Here is a 16,815-nt window from a genome sequence, read left to right on the forward strand (position 1 = left end):
GAGGGAACCAACAATTGAAATCATTGTCAAAAGCATTTAGAAATGCTGTTTAAGGAAGTGAACCATCAATTAGCAGAAATACTATATATAGGAGAGGAAAAAAATAAAAAATAATTTAAACCCCATCGGCCGTAGCACTTATATTTTCCTATTAAATTTCACTATCATATATCCTGTTGCAGCAAATGCTGATGATGATGTTATTGTTTGGCGGGTTCAATTCAAAGAACATAAAGACTAAAATGCTAACTTAATATACCCACCATCTTAATTTCTGCAGAACTTGAGGCTGCAGTTGAAAAACTGATCAAATCCACAGAAAATGCTGCACAGATATATATATATACACACGTACACACACACATATATTGCATGATTTGTTGGGAATAATCTCCCACTTTATGTTGGAAGATATGATGATTTGGCAAGTGTTGAGAGTTACTACTCAGCTTAATTAAGTTTTTAATCTATGAATGTTTAACAAGACGTTATTCTTTTGTTATATACATATATGTCCTCATTCATAACTTTTCATTGATCCTTCTATATATATATGAATCATTTGCAGTTTTTTCGTTTCTTATATCTTGGGTTTTCTTTCATGGTTTTTTCTTATTCTTTGTTCAGATATAACTTAAATACATATATTGAATCCCTATGCTTATTCAAAACTTTGAATACCTGCCTTCTAGTTATGACCATTTGCAGTTTTGTCGGATTTTTTTCTAAAGACTTTCTTAAAATTTTGTGACACACACATTCTGATCGATAATTACTGTCCACAAAAAAAGCAAAAACGCAAAGTAGTTATGTAGCTTTGAACTAGTCTAAAACAAATGAGGCACGGAAAATGCATCAGTTAAAAAAATAATATAAAAATAAAAACCAAATATGGCCGATGAGCTCACAACACAATAGTCAAACACTAAATAGTTGATCAGAATTGTTCACTATTCATATTGCATGCTTATCTTTACCAAACTTTAACTTATCCTCCCCATATTGATTCCCCTTTTTTTTTCTACCTTTTTTTTTTTTGTTTTTTTTTAAATGTCATATTGTATGGTCATGGATAGAGTACACTTCTACACGAAGAGGACCTTCCTTCTTCTTTCTTCTCTCTTATTTTGTCTTTGATACATGAATGGTGGCAGTCAAATCAAAGAAAGTCTTAATCCTTCTAAAGTTGACCACCCAGTTTTTCTACTCTCTTTTCCTTCACAAGCATTAATTATAAAATCCTTTTTTTTTTTTTTTACTTTTTTCTTTTTTTTTTTCCCCTTGCAGTGACAGGTCAAATACTACTGGTGTTTATCTAAAGCACTGTCGGCAGCAATTTTCAGCCTTTGCTCTTTAGAATCTCTGCCAAAAGGAGGAACTGGTCATCTTATTTGAACAGGAGCTACTTCTTTAGATACAGTGAAATTGGCAATTAAATTTTACATATTGCTGACCAATCAGGACCTGCCATGTCAACAGTGAATCGTCATGAGTTAGTCAAGGATTAGAGAAATATATATATGGATAGAGAGATATGCTTTAGAGAACATACACGGCAAATTAAAATGTATATGATAACACCTCAACTAATAATTTAAAATTAAAAACTTAGTTTGGAATGTAACTGACCATTGACTCTTGGATACGAAATCATAGAACTTTAAAAAGATAAAAATTAAAAAAATAAAAATTGGTGGAATGTGGAGTGCTGTAGTCAATTTTAATAGTGTAATCGCTTTCATCCTTTCCAAATGCTGTGGCACATGGCAGTTGCATCATCAAGGTGCAACTGTATATGCCCTCAGACTTGCATTATGAATTAATGGAAAATGACATGCAAACAATGTGAATGGAAATTAATTTTCCTTTTTAATCTCTCTATGGTTGAGAATGAAGAAATCCCAAGAATATGGGCACTCCTAATGTGGAAAATGTACACACCAATACCATTATAGCATTGAAAGGGCACAAGATTTCTTGTGGACTAAGCAAAAAATATTCCAATTAGGGGCCACAAGTTAGGTTTTGGATCTTAAAAGCAGTTCCCAGAGCATTATCAGCTTAAAATCTGGATGTGTCGGACCTCCTCGGTTCAAGGGAATGATGAAAACTCATATGATGATAATATTTTTTTTTGCATTTTTGCATTTTTCTGGGTTATGTAATCCCAATCGAATCTATTTCTTCCAAATAGTTTATTTTCACCAAATCCATCTCTTGATCGGTCCAAGAAACTGTGCAGGAAAAAACGAAACAAGCAAACAACTTTTGTCAGAACAGGGTGGATTCCAACAGCCTAAGCGATCAATAATGGATGGACCAAGCCATATTTTCAAATCCATTCCAAAGGGTTGCCCTTCCTTAAAATAAAAGATAAAAGAGACAAGAGACAGAGAAAGGAGCCAATATGTGCGGAGTAAATCATTAGCAAGAAGAAAATGAGTCATTACTCCACAATCTCATTACATAGCTCAGAGGTAATCAATTCTTGTGTAAGTATGCACAACAAATGGTGGTATTGTGAAAAAAAAAAAAAAAAAATATTACATTTTGCCTTGATTGTGTCAGTTAAACGTAGTTTTTTTTATTTTTTTCCCTAACAATATGTAAAAGCAATTCCAACTTTCGCAGCATCTGATAAGATGAAAGATGGACAATGATTAATATCACCTCCAGATTCTAGTTTGGCTCGAAAAATATCACCACTAGACATTTGCCTCACAAAATTTGTAAAACGATGCCAGTTATTATATTCAAACATGTTTTTCTGCATCCTAACAAAGTTGAAAGAGAAGGAGGGCTTTTCAATACCACCCGAGTAAAACTTTGCCATCTTTACAATCTGTTCGAATGACGAATCATCCAAATTGGCCCCGGAATTTTCTCCTTGCAGGGGAACGTCACACCTCCTAGCAGCCCATAGAAGCTGCATAAGAAAGCCTTCCGGGCTACTGAATGGGTGCACTGGTTTCTCTTCGACATCTTTCATTTCAAAACATGAGCAGCATAAAGTAAATCCATACCTAGCAAACATGCGAGCTATTGGCAGGTATCCATCTCTTGAACCAGTATTATAGTATCCAGCCGTTAACTCTGATGGATGTGACTGCTTTTTATAGTGCCAGTGGATAGCAGCCACTTTTGCAGATGTATTAACTTTTGTACCCCGAAAAATGGTCTCTGCTTCCCTACATATCCTCTCGCCATGCATAAGCAGCATTCTTGAGTACCATTCAAGAAAAAATTCACCATACGGTGTCCTCCAAGAACCAGTGTAACTATTGAAAAACTCTGTAAATTCAGGATTGTGCATCAAACTGCCTGTTCCAAGGGGGCCCCCATCTCCCCATTCACGCATTCCGACCTTTCTAGCACAAGCATTGAGAGACGCAAGCATGTACTGGCCAGACCATTTAGGAAGACAAAAAGGAAATCAAATCAAATCAGTACAGAAACTGAGATATAGGTTTAGGCTAAAGAAAAGAATAATAAATAAATACACCAAAGCAACCTCCTCCACACAGGCAGATATTACTTGCTTGTAAATAGAGCTAGCGCTAAACCATTTTTCATACCTTATCATAGCACTGAAACTCTCCAAGTTCTCGAAAGCGCCAAGCCCATGTCATCATTCGGGAAGGGCATGAAGGATATCTCAATTCACCATCAGGACCCATTCCAACCTGAATTCCCTGAAAAGCCAGGGAACTCAATTTAAGTTCAAGGAAATTACCAGTACGACAAAACCTTAACGTGTTATATCACCATGGCATCATCTTACTGTTATGATTACACCAAGAGAAGGTCTAAAAGTATCTCTGAAGTTCCTCATAAAATCTGAATATGCTTGGATTGGTGACCGACCACGTAAAACAGGGAGAGTATCACATCCAAGAGAAATGTATTCCATATTTCTTCTACCAAATCTATCACAATATGCTATATCTGGATCTTTATCAATCTCTTCAAGTACCCATAGAGGAAGAGGAATCCTTTCATGCACACAAACAAAATTATTTTAAAAAAAGGCTCAGAGTCAGCATGTTGCAAAAAACAAGCCAGGGAGTAAATTCAGGAAATATTTACCAACCCCAAAGTAACAAATGGGAAGATAGCTATAGAAGACATTCTCATAGCACACACTATAGTACGTTAATTATATAAGCTATAAGTTACAAGTCAGAAAATTTTTCACTTTGAATATCATGACCATGTCACAACAATTGCATACACATTATTAGATCATGAAATGTTGGCATATGTACAAAAAGTTATAGAGGGAAGGCAAGAACTAAAGCTTAAAAATGCTTATCCAAAAGTGAGGTAGCTGTGGTAAATTAAAAAGACCCATGCAATGCCTCCAAAAAGAAAATTTCAATTCCAGCACTACGAAGATAACAACTAATGTATTGCATCAGCCATCTGGAACCTAACATGTTGTCTTTAAATCTCAGGCAATGCCTCAAAATCTCCCGTATTAGCAACAAAAAAGTAGTGTAGGGAATATGATTACAAGCATCCTCCAGAAAAGCTAACTAAAATAAGGTGAACAGCAGTAAGGATGGTATATGGGAGAACTAGCTATAAAGTGGCCTCAGCAATCGTATACCCATTGTTATTACTCATTATTGTTATGATTATACCATCGATTATAGGAAAGTACTTTCAAGTGACATAACAACAATCATTTTAAGTTCTTTATTGGACAATTATATTTCAGGTGTCAATAGAATGTGTTATTGCATGTCTTTGGGAATCACATGGGGGTGGTTAGAAAACATACATTAAGGTATTATTATCTTCTTCGAATCAGCAAACATGTCCATACTCCAACTGCCTACAAGACTGGCTTAAAGACTTAAAGATCCTGAAGTTGTCATCGTTTGTTTTGCATTTAGATATGGAAATTGAGAGTAGCTTTTAGGCATTAGCTCCAAAGTTGCAACTTACGGTATAATCCACTGAAGCAACGATGACAAGTACTATACGGAAAAGAACAAAAGAATCCCATAATCCAAACCAAATAAAGGAAATGAGTCAAACTTGATGTAAAGAATTAATCCAAGAACTCGAAGTAAAACAATTAAGACGCATCAATGTGGCATATTACTACTAGTATCAGAAATTGACTCAATTGGAATTATTTAAAACCGAATTGAACTGAAGCCAATAATATAAAATTAAAAATAAAAACTAACCAATGAGGCTCATCAGGGCTAGTGCCACATTGATGAAACGCCATAACAGCTCGAACTTTGAGCCCGCACTTTCTTGCTAGCTCGACGATCTCCGAATAGCCTTTCCATTCGTAAACCATAGGCCGCTTCCTCTCAACCAGTCCCCACCAGACCTCCATAACCACACCTTCAACTCCAGCAAGCGCGAGCGCCCGAAACGACTGCAACATAGCTTTGCGCCTACGAACCAGACCGTCCGGTCCCACAGCATCCACGGGAAGCATGACGTAAACCGGCGATCCCGTCCGGCGCTGTGGGGAGAATCCATGGAATAGCTCGTACTGCAGGTCACCGTTGTCCGGCGAGACCGAGCCTCCGGCTCCGGATGGCGTAGTCGAGTTGAGACGAGATGAGACGGCGAGTCGATGAGCTAGGGGATGAATTCGGGCTACAGTTCGGCGGGTGTGAGATAGCGCAATGGAGGGGAATTGAGCTAAGCCGACCGGTGATTCTCTTCGAATGCAGTAGAATGAAGCTGAGAAAGTCGGAGATGTCGGATACGCGATTGCCATTGAAGCAGATTTTTTCAAGCTTTTAGGTTTGGGGTTTCAAAAAAAAAAAAAGAGAAAAAAATATCGGAGTTTTTCTTTTCTGCAGAAATGAGAGAGAGAAAGAGAGAGAGAGAGAGAGAGAGAGAGAGGAGTGAGAAAATCTTGATTCTTGGAGAGAGAGAGAGAGAGAGAGAGAGGAGGAGGAGTGAGAAAATCTTGATTCTTGGAGAGAGAGAGAGAGAGAGAGGTAGTCTTGGAAATAATAAAGTGTTACGCAGGTGTGTGTGCTTCCTAAGATCAAAGTCAAAAGTCAAAAATATCTGAGCATCTAAAATAGAAATGTGCTTAACGAATGGGTAAGAAGAGTTAGCCCAATAGATTTGAATTGGGCTCATTTATATATCCTCCTCCCTTTATAATTATTTCAAGCCCCAAAAGTGATCCCTGGGTATCTCTTTCACCAAAAGTGGCTTCGATTTCGGCTAAACTAAGCCAAGAGTGGAATGAGTTTAAATATTTTGAACATTTGAATCAACAACTGAATGGATAATGGAAACAAATTATTTTGACAAAAATATTCTTGAAATCAAATATGCAAATAATTGAATTAACTATACTACGTATAATAATTAATTTTTTATCAAAATAGTTCTTTGCTCTTACTCACTCTATTTTTTATCTGTTTTATTTTCTCTCATTCACATTCTCTATCTCTTTTTTCTTTTTTCCAAAAAATATGAGAGAATTTTTTTATAAAATTATTTCTAAAATTAAAAGAAAAAATGATAAAAACAAGTAAAAAGAAAAGTTGAAAGACTTTTCTCCAAAAATAATTTAAAATCTTAAAAGTTATTTTTATACAAATCATGTTTAAAAAAAGTTAACTGAATATTAAAATTTTGAAATTTATTTAAGAGAATATAAATTAAAACAATAGATATAAAAATGTTGTAATTTTATTTTTTGTGATTAAAACAATAGATATTAAAATGTTGTATTTTTTTAATGTAAAAAAATAAAAATAATGACAGGAAGGGAGTCATTGGAAGGTAAACTCCATTGCTCAAAGCTTATGAAATCCTAGGCTATAACATAATCAGTGCCAATTTGAATTGTAGCCAAGACATGAAAACAGTGGCAGAGAGTATTCATGGAGAATAATAGGAAATACTTGCTCTTATTTTTGTTTTTTTTTTTAACTATATCTATATATATTCTGTAATTACCTCTTTTTTATTGAATTAATGGAAAAATATGTATTCAAAAGAAGTAAATGGTTTAATTATTCTTCCTTTTTGAGAAATTTTTTTTGGGTCTTTTATTATTTCTTTCAATTTTCTGATCCAATCTTCTCTATCATATATCTGTTTTTTGAGCAAATAATTTACACTGTTGATTTTTTTTTTTAAATGGATATATCATATAATCGATTTTATGAAACTAATTAATTACATGACATCTCATATATATATATATATATATATGATCAGAGAAAGGCATGGAGAAATTTTAGAGCAAATTAAACTTGCATTTGACAACTTCTTGTATTGCCACATTGCAATGATTTGTTGTAGATTGAACACTTGGGAAAGTGGCTATACATGTACATATTAACAAATTAATTTGTCAAAAAAAAAAAAAATCTAATGCTTACCTTATTTCCTTTAGAATAACTATCACATTAATGCACAAATTAATTTTCAAAGAAAGCAAAAAGGAAGGGGGAAAAGGGAAGTACAAATAAGCTTCTTCTTTTTTTTTTTTTTTCAATTACTAATAAGCCCATTTAAAAAAGAAAACAAATTATTCAATTTCTTGCATTGCCACATTGCAATGCTTGGCAAAGTAGCTACACATGCACACACTAACAAATTAATTTTACATTCAAAATAAATATTAAATGAGTGCCCAAATTAATTGTTAAACAAAACAAAAAGGGATGGTGAAAATAAGAAAAAAAAAAAAAGAAAAAAGAAAAAGTAACAAGCCTATTTAAAAAAGAAAACAAAGTATCAATCTGCAAAGTAATAATCAAATTGTCTATTTCTTTTTATTAAAAAAATGACCTTTTTTTTTTATAATTATTTGTGATGAAATGAAATGATAACTTTAGGATAATCCTATAACTTTTATTGTTCTAATTATCTTTATTTTGACTTATTAATTGCATGCAATTTCTCTTTAAAATTTATTGGCTGAACCACACAGCGGTTTTGATTTGCTGAAGCGTTGAAGTCATCAGGTGGACGAAAGTACCATGAAACGAAGATCAAAACGACAGTTCGTTTTTTCGACAGAAAAGGGAAGAGTCCAGCGCAAAGCGGTGGATAAACGGCCACGTAAACAAATTAGGAGAACGAACGGTTCGGATTGTCCCAACACAAGGTACGATGTCATTGGCTCTATGAATCCGTCCTCGAAATGTGATTGGTCCACGTCAGGATGAATGACATGTTCGCTCGAATTGCTTATTTAGTAGCGGATTCCAGACGTAAATCTCAGTCTATAAAAGGTTCAGAGAGCAACGCGCGTTTAAACATTCTTAAATAGAAACCCAAAAAAGCCGAAGCGAATCACTTCGAAGTTGTGCATTTTTCCGAATCGCAGGGAAAGCCAGAGAGGCCGAGAGAGAGAGAGAGAGAAGGTTCGAGAAACAGAAGGGAAAGAGAGATTCTTTGACGCGATGGCTGGCTCGTGGAGAGCTCGCGGGTCTCTGATCGTGCTTGCGATCGTTTCGTTCGGTAAGTGTTTTCTTTTTCTGTGGCTCAGATCTGACTGTTCTTTGGTTGGGTTTGTAGTTTTTGAATTCCGGAAATGCTACGGATCTGGATTTGGTTTGATGGTTTTCTGCTTGTTTGTTACCGTTAGTTAGCACGTAAATGGATGGAAATTGTAAAGGTTTTGTGTTATTTTGCTACATTTTTGTATTCCGGTTTTGTTTGAGATAGTGAATAGTTTGAGGTTTTAGATCTGGAAATGGTAATTGATGAGTGTAAATTGATTGAATTCGTTGTTATTTGGTTGCTAATTTGGATTTATCAGTGTGTCCGCAATGATTTATTCATTGGTAGATCTGTTTTTTAGAAAATTTTGAAGAGATTATATTATTTATTGTAGTAGAGTGCTATTTATTAGAAAATCGGAATCATTAAGCTAAATGACGTGAGTTTTTGTTGAGATAAGGCCTTTGATTTATTTGATTCGTCAGTGGTTGCGAATGGTATACTAGCAATAAACCTTCTAATGGCATATGGAGCACTAGCTATAAAATTCATTAGTCGTTAATGTGGCGATGTCTTATACCCATTCTTATGTTATTACCATTATGGTTAAACCATAAATATCACACTTTTTATACGTGGAAATGTATTGTAACTGAGGTAAAGTTGGTCATTTTGATTCTCTATAAGATAATTGTGTCTTAGATGTTAATAATGTGTTTTAGCATATGTTTGGGAAGTGTATATGTAATATATATGTTTTTTTAAATGGAAAGTTTCTGGGATATGCTTTTACTGTACTAACTCAGCGGAAGCTGCGTAACAGGTTGTCTTTTTGCAATTTCCATTGCTAAAGAGGAAGCTACCAAGTTGGGAACAGTCATTGGGATAGATCTTGGAACAACTTATTCCTGTGTCGGTGTTTATAAGAATGGTCATGTTGAAATCATAGCCAATGACCAAGGAAACCGTATTACCCCATCATGGGTTGCTTTCACTGACAGTGAGAGGCTGATCGGTGAGGCTGCAAAGAACCAGGCAGCTGTCAACGCCGAGAGAACCATCTTTGACGTTAAGAGACTTATCGGAAGAAAGTAAAGCAACCTTCTAAGTTCTGTTTTTCACTTTATATTACTTTGGATCGTTGAACAGTACTAAATGTGGTTCAATCTTCTTTCCAGGTTTGATGACAAAGAGGTCCAGAAGGACATGAAGCTTTTTCCTTACAAGATTGTGAATAAGGATGGCAAGCCTTACATTCAAGTGAAGATCAAGGATGGTGAGACCAAGGTGTTCAGCCCTGAGGAGATCAGTGCTATGGTTCTTCTTAAGATGAAGGAAACAGCGGAAGCTTTTCTTGGGAAGAAGATCAAGGATGCTGTTGTCACAGTTCCTGGTGTGTAAAGCATACCCAAGTTATTATTCCCCATTTATATATCCTGGATGTCAGTTGTTCTTGAAACTTAATGGTGTTTTTCTTCCAATATGCAGCTTACTTCAATGATGCTCAGAGGCAGGCTACCAAGGATGCTGGCGTCATTGCCGGCCTGAATGTTGCCAGGATTATTAATGAGCCAACTGCTGCTGCAATCGCTTATGGTTTGGACAAGAAAGGTGGGGAAAAGAATATTCTTGTCTTTGATCTTGGTGGTGGAACATTTGATGTCAGTATTTTGACAATTGACAATGGAGTCTTTGAGGTGCTTGCCACAAATGGTGACACTCATTTGGGAGGTGAGAATTGCTTTTGTTTTATACTACATCCTAGTTAAAATTTACTGCATTATAGATGCATGCACATGCTTTAGAGTGTATACACAGCCTGGAAAATAACCAATTTTTGGTTGTTTTTGCTACCTGCAGGTGAGGATTTTGATCAGAGGATCATGGATTACTTCATCAAATTGATCAAGAAAAAGCATGGAAAGGATATTAGCAAGGATAGCAGAGCTATCGGGAAGTTGAGGAGAGAAGCTGAGCGTGCCAAGAGAGCTCTCAGTAGCCAGCACCAAGTCCGTGTGGAGATTGAATCACTTTTTGATGGAATAGACTTTTCTGAACCATTGACCCGAGCTCGTTTTGAAGAGTTGAACAATGATTTGTTCAGAAAGACCATGGGACCCGTGAAGAAGGCTATGGAAGATGCTGGATTGGAGAAAAGCCAAATCGATGAGATTGTTCTTGTTGGTGGAAGCACTAGGATTCCAAAGGTCCAACAGCTTCTTAAGGACTACTTTGATGGAAAGGAGCCAAACAAGGGTGTGAACCCTGATGAGGCAGTCGCTTATGGTGCTGCAGTACAAGGCAGCATCTTGAGTGGAGAGGGTGGTGAAGAAACCAAAGGTAGCTTTATCTTTTACTGTGCTGAAAATAACAATAAATATATTGCTTGATGGACTGTTTTGATGAACTAAAGCATTGACTGTCATGTGGGCATTCTTTGTACAGATATCCTTCTTCTGGATGTTGCTCCTTTGACCCTTGGTATTGAAACTGTTGGTGGAGTGATGACCAAGTTGATTCCAAGAAACACTGTTATCCCAACCAAGAAGTCACAGGTTTTCACTACCTATCAGGATCAGCAGACAACAGTCTCTATTCAGGTGAGGATCTACTATTTTACACTTTATGTTGCACTTTAGATTTAATAGTCTATTGCATATGAAGAAATGCTTAATCCTGTTTTCTTTATTTCAGGTCTTTGAGGGTGAAAGGAGTCTGACTAAGGATTGCAGAAATCTTGGTAAATTCGATCTTACTGGAATTCCGCCAGCCCCAAGGTTTGCATTTGCTGTCATTATTTCTTTAATTTATATATGCCTTGTATGCTTCAAGTGATCTAATGGTTTTTGGTTCCTCAATTGAACAGGGGTACACCACAAATTGAAGTGACTTTCGAAGTCGATGCAAATGGTATCCTGAATGTGAAGGCAGAAGACAAGGGCACCGGGAAATCAGAGAAGATCACCATCACAAACGACAAGGGTCGATTGAGCCAAGAGGAAATTGAACGCATGGTTCGCGAGGCAGAAGAGTTTGCAGAAGAAGATAAGAAGGTGAAGGAAAAGATCGATGCACGTAACAGCCTCGAGACCTATGTCTACAACATGAAGAACCAGGTCAATGACAAAGACAAGCTTGCTGACAAGCTCGAGTCCGACGAGAAGGAAAAGATTGAGACCGCGGTGAAAGAGGCTCTTGAATGGCTGGATGACAACCAGAGCGCCGAGAAAGAGGACTACGAAGAGAAGCTCAAGGAGGTGGAAGCTGTTTGCAACCCTATCATCACGGCAGTGTACCAGAGGTCAGGTGGTGCCCCAGGCGGTGGTGAATCAGCAGAAGATGATGATTCACATGATGAACTTTAAATAAATTTTTAGCTTTTTTTTTTTTTTTTTTTTTCTTTTTGTTTGATCACTGCTTATAAAGCAGTAGAAAAATGAGGACATAGGTTTTTAGGGCAAGCAGACTTTACTGTAATTTTCGTGATTGGATAGAAGCTTGAGGGGGAATAAATTTCCCCCCTTCACTGGTTCTCTTTTTGGAGGTGAAGATACAGTTTCGGGAGATCTTAATTTTTTCTGTACTCTGTAATTTTTGTTTGCTTTTATTATTAGAACTTTTCCTTATAAGTTAACGCAGTAAGTCCGCCTATTAAAGAAGCAAATCAGTAGAAGTAATTATTTACCAACGTGACATTTTCTAAAACAATATTACTTGATGACAGAAAATGTTACATATTCAAATATATTTAATTGGTATATTTCATAGTAAGATTTCGAAATTGGTGTTAAAGCTTCTAGTCAAAAAGTTTAGTTTCTTTCTTTTTTTATTTATTTATTTAATCAAAAGTTAATTTCTAAATGGTTTCTCTCACTGTTACTATGGAAAAGTGTAATTGAGAGGAAAAAAGGATCATTGTGGGCGTATAAATAAACATCAACGTGACAAATAAATTAAAAAAAGAAAACTCTCTCAGGGAATCTCTTCCATTAAAATAATGATAATAATAATAATAATAATAATCTCTGTAAAATTCGGTCCTTTTTTTTTGTTTTTGGGTTAAAAATACAAGTCAGATGTATCATTGGGAATCTGCTTTCTCTTAAAACAATTAGAGGTTCAAAATTTTAACTTTAAGGATCTTATAATTTAAATATTATCATTGCAAAATTTAATTATTTTATTTTAATCTATCAATGAGATATTGAATTTTATTTCTTTTATTTTATTTTATTTATTATTATTTATTTATTTATTGAATTTGACCCTTTTCTAGCAAGCTACAAAATAAAATAATCATCAACGCCCTTCCGTATGTTTACACCCAGCGTTTTTGTTAGAGAATCCATGAAAAAAATACTAAAACTCCTTACAGTTTAACTCAAATACGAATTTAGAGGGCAGATACAAAATAATAATTATTATTTTATTTTATTTTTTGCACCACTGTTCCAAGAAATATATGCCTTGTTACATTTTTCTCGCCAATTTTTTCTCACCAGTCTATAAATTTGACATTTACTCATGTTATTCCACAATTACTCCATAAGGACAAATCATTATGGCTTTGGTGGAATCGTTGGAGGATCATGCTAGAACGTTTTTTTAAAGATTTTAAGCTTTTTAATTTGCAATTCTGATAATTGTTTTCTATAGTGCTGAAAATACCCAATGTCCATGCCTTCCTTTTGCCTTAATTACTATTATTGTTATAGACACCTATTTTTAATATTTACTTTTATGAATATGATTTAATTATGAGTTGCGTAGTTAATTTGTGATTATCTTTTTTCTTATATAAATATTTTATTTATGGTAATTAATAAAGGTATATGGATAATAATTAAGTATATATTTTTTGTCCTTAAGGTTAGGCACTATTTGAAATTATTGTTATATGCTCAAACAATATTTCACAATAACTCAAAAAGCACCCTCTTACATAACTATCATCTAAAAAAAATAAAAATAAAAATAAAAATAAAAACAAAATTATTTTAGGGTTCTATCCATATACAAAACATATTAGCTGTATTACAATCTATATACATTGATTTTAAAATTTATTTTTGCTAATTTCAAACTATTTTATCTTTAATAATTTAAAATTAAACCTACATGCGCTGCAACCCATAATTTACCTTAATATCCTTAATAAAATAAGACAATAAAACAAAGAATTTTTTTATCTTCAATTTTATAAAATCTGTATCAAACATTTTTTTTTAAATATTTAAGTTATGTAAGATATATATTTTTTTCGTGTATATTGTTGGAATATCTAAATTATTAAAATTGTAATATAGGTAGGTAATGTGTATGTTTTGTGGTATAGATAGAACTGTCCAATTATTTTCATATATGGTATATTAAATGATTTAAATACCCTTAATAAAAAATATAAGTGTTAGATAATATAATATATGGCCCTTATCTTTATTACTACTTTATCATAAAAATTTCTTATTTAATTTTATTACTTTTTCATTTTCATATATTATTACATAAGAATTTTGCAATTAGTTTTTTTTTCTTATTATATACTTATATATATTAGATATCTTAAACATGACAATTAACTACATATATACATATAAACTAGTAATAAACTTATACTTTTATGCATTATAAAATGATTACATTGTACTATCTTAATTAATATCAATAAAATTCACTTTATATTATGAAGAAAAAAACTATTTTAAGCAACTTCAATTGCATTAATCATTTTTTTAAACTATGATACTCTTTAATTGATTCACATTGTTATGGACAAATAAATTTACATGGTCTATTAAAAATAATTTAGCATGGTTAAATACCATATTGAACTTTTAGCTATTGTTTTTATTGCATACCTTAATGAAAAAATTCATTAGAGTTCAACAGTTATGAAAAATATTGCAGTATAGATAATCTTATGAAAATACTATTTAATTTTAAGTGCACTAAATTTTTTATCATGAGCACAACAACAAATATGGGATTTAGCAACAAATTTTCAACCGACAAAAATGTGTTTGTCATTGAAGACTTCCTTTCAATGATAAAGTAGAATTTCGTGGTTGGCCAATGGGAGGGAGTCAAATCACCCACAAAAATACAAATTGTCATTGCCTTTTAGTATTAATATTCCCAATATTGAACAAAGGAAGCAAAGGGAAAGGAAGGGAAGGGAAGAAGAGTAGTCAGAAGACGATAGCGGGAAAAATCTCCCAGATTCCAAAGGCACAATGCACACATTGCATACTTGAGATAGAGTGTTGTTTCTTGATCCCCAATTTAGTCCCTTTGCCTCTCGCAAGCTGCTATAATATAAACCCAAGCCTCTGCCGACCCTTTCCATTTTTCTTTTCATTCAACCCAGAAAGCCAAGAAAACCCAGAGGCCCTTTCCATTCAACCAAGAAAACCCTAAAACCTTTTCCATTTTTCTTTTTACACAAGCAAGTTTGAAAATGGCGGGCATACCTCCATTTTCGATTCCGTTTCCTTTGCACGGTGAGGAAGACTTCATGGTATGGCGCCGAAGTTTGAGATCGTACTTGATGAAGTACAATCTCTTGGGTCTAGTGCAACTAGACCTAAAGGATGAAGCCCAAGTTCCCCTTTACATACTACAGGCAATGAATCCATTTCCACGCTCATTGATTCATGGCCTTGATCGCACATCAGATGTTTGGGTGATGTTGAATGGGTACTATTTGCCAAGAATCCCTCGTGAAGATATGCTTGATATGGCAGGATTGGATGGTACACTGCAGCATCTAAATAGTGAGTGGGAGAAGGCCATCGAATGCTTTTATTGTGCCCTATTTTGTGCTTAGCATCTCATGTTGGTTTTTTCTTTTTCTTGGTTTATTTTAACTATTCAAATTGATTTTATATCTTGAAAAAATGGTGGCACTTAGCACCTCCCTTACTAAGTCAGTCTTGCCCACAAGTTAGCACAATATGGAAGCTAAAAATAGTAGAGCAGGAAGTAGGAGAGTTTTAAAGAGTTCGAGAGAATGCGGAAAATGCTTGCTTTACTAAAAGCCAATCTTTTATATAGAGGGCTTGGTACGTAGTACGAGAATACAAACTTTTAGATAATGTACACATAGTATTATCCTAGATGAGGTGTAGGTTATTCTATTAGATATTTATATGGACTATTCTAGAAAGCATAGATAGATAGCAATTCGTATTTACGTGTCGATTTCGTGTTAACCTGTTTAATAATTGTGTCAAAAATGCTCAATCCTAATCTGATCCGTTTATTAATCGTGTCAGGTATCTAAAATACTAACCCAACATATTTATAAACAGGTCAACCCGACACGACCCGTTTAACATGATTACTTTAACAGGTCGTGTTGAGTTGTTAACCTATTAACCTAAAAATTAACCTATTTATCGAAATTAACCTATTAATCCAAAATTAACCTATCTATTAAAAATTAACTTGCTTATTAATATATTTATTCTACTAACTTGAAAATCAAGCTCCTTATTTGAAAATGATTTAAAAATAATAATTAAAAAAACAACATAAAAATAATTTAAACATTAAAAATTTAAGATACAATTTTTAAATTTCATAGTAATATACCCTCAAATTATATTTGCAAATCCTAATCCACAATACATAAATCTCAATACATGTGCTTTTATAAAAAAATACTTTTATAAAGTTTTTTAATTTATAATATTTTTATTTATTAAATAATATATTATGGGTAAAAATATAATTTAAAATTAAATTTAAATAGGTTGTAATATGTATATAATCGTGTCAGGTTGAAATTGACACGTTTAATAAATGGATCCTAATGGGTCAATTTCGAGTTAAACAGAATGACACGATTAATAATCGTGTTAAACAGGTTGACTCGATTATGACCTCAACCCATTTATGATAAACTCAAACTCATTTATTCCGTATCGTTTTCAAGTCATGTCACCATGTCATAATCCAAATTTCTAGCCCTACTAGAAAGCCTACTAATTACATTAGTCTACGATATTCTTGGATCTTCTAAAACCTCCTAGACTTCTCTTAAATTCTCATGAACTTTCATGAATTTTCATAGAGAGTGTAGAATCTTCCGTCTTAACCTCGAGAATTCCACCCTTTGTAGTGCGGAACATGACATTTGGCTCAAAATGCAAAATGTTGTATCTTGTTTGGTTTGATGTTGAGAATTCTTTGCATGATTTGAGAGGTTGTAAGATATTTGTGCCGGTTTGGTCCTATTTGGGAGTTACATTACAGGTGATGTAAATAGTAAGATGATTTAAACATTTTGATTATTTGATGTTTCCAAGAATCTCGTGTTTCCATGTATTCATGGATAAATGGTGTCTGATACTCTGGCCTTTT

The 16,815-nt window shown here is 33.9% G+C and overlaps 2 protein-coding genes across 2 annotated transcripts; one reads left to right on the plus strand and one right to left on the minus strand.

Moving 5' to 3' along the window:
* Positions 1–2,398: 2,398 nt before the first annotated feature.
* Positions 2,399–5,956, minus strand: LOC107429815 (beta-amylase 1, chloroplastic). The gene is made up of 4 exons (XM_016040564.4): positions 5,199–5,956; positions 3,782–3,992; positions 3,576–3,692; positions 2,399–3,400 (listed from the first exon to the last, which is right to left on the minus strand). The coding sequence occupies exons 1-4, from the start codon at positions 5,747–5,749 to the stop codon at positions 2,597–2,599; spliced, it is 1,683 nt and encodes a 560-aa protein (XP_015896050.1). The 5' UTR covers positions 5,750–5,956; the 3' UTR covers positions 2,399–2,596.
* A 2,296-nt stretch (positions 5,957–8,252) lies between these two features.
* Positions 8,253–12,085, plus strand: LOC107429814 (endoplasmic reticulum chaperone BiP). Its single transcript, XM_048463989.2, has 8 exons — positions 8,253–8,469; positions 9,275–9,542; positions 9,630–9,844; positions 9,940–10,182; positions 10,312–10,791; positions 10,897–11,051; positions 11,146–11,228; positions 11,318–12,085. The coding sequence occupies exons 1-8, from the start codon at positions 8,412–8,414 to the stop codon at positions 11,814–11,816; spliced, it is 2,001 nt and encodes a 666-aa protein (XP_048319946.1). The 5' UTR covers positions 8,253–8,411; the 3' UTR covers positions 11,817–12,085.
* Positions 12,086–16,815: the final 4,730 nt, after the last annotated feature.

Source organism: Ziziphus jujuba, chromosome 6 (genome assembly GCF_031755915.1).
Source record: "Ziziphus jujuba cultivar Dongzao chromosome 6, ASM3175591v1".
Classification (NCBI taxonomy): Eukaryota; Viridiplantae; Streptophyta; class Magnoliopsida; order Rosales; family Rhamnaceae; genus Ziziphus; species Ziziphus jujuba.

Coding starts and splice junctions, on each gene's coding strand:
- LOC107429815 (XM_016040564.4), bottom strand. CDS start 5,749: ATGGCAATCGCGTATCCGACATCTCCGACTTTCTCAGCTTCATTCTAC. Junction 3,993..5,198: donor AGCCCTGATGAGCCTCATTG/GTTAGTTTTTAT, acceptor TGTGCATGAAAG/GATTCCTCTTCCTCTATGGG. Junction 3,401..3,575: donor AGTTTCAGTGCTATGATAAG/GTATGAAAAATG, acceptor TGGTCTGGCCAG/TACATGCTTGCGTCTCTCAA.
- LOC107429814 (XM_048463989.2), top strand. CDS start 8,412: ATGGCTGGCTCGTGGAGAGCTCGCGGGTCTCTGATCGTGCTTGCGATC. Junction 10,792..10,896: donor GGGTGGTGAAGAAACCAAAG/GTAGCTTTATCT, acceptor TTCTTTGTACAG/ATATCCTTCTTCTGGATGTT. Junction 11,229..11,317: donor GGAATTCCGCCAGCCCCAAG/GTTTGCATTTGC, acceptor TCAATTGAACAG/GGGTACACCACAAATTGAAG.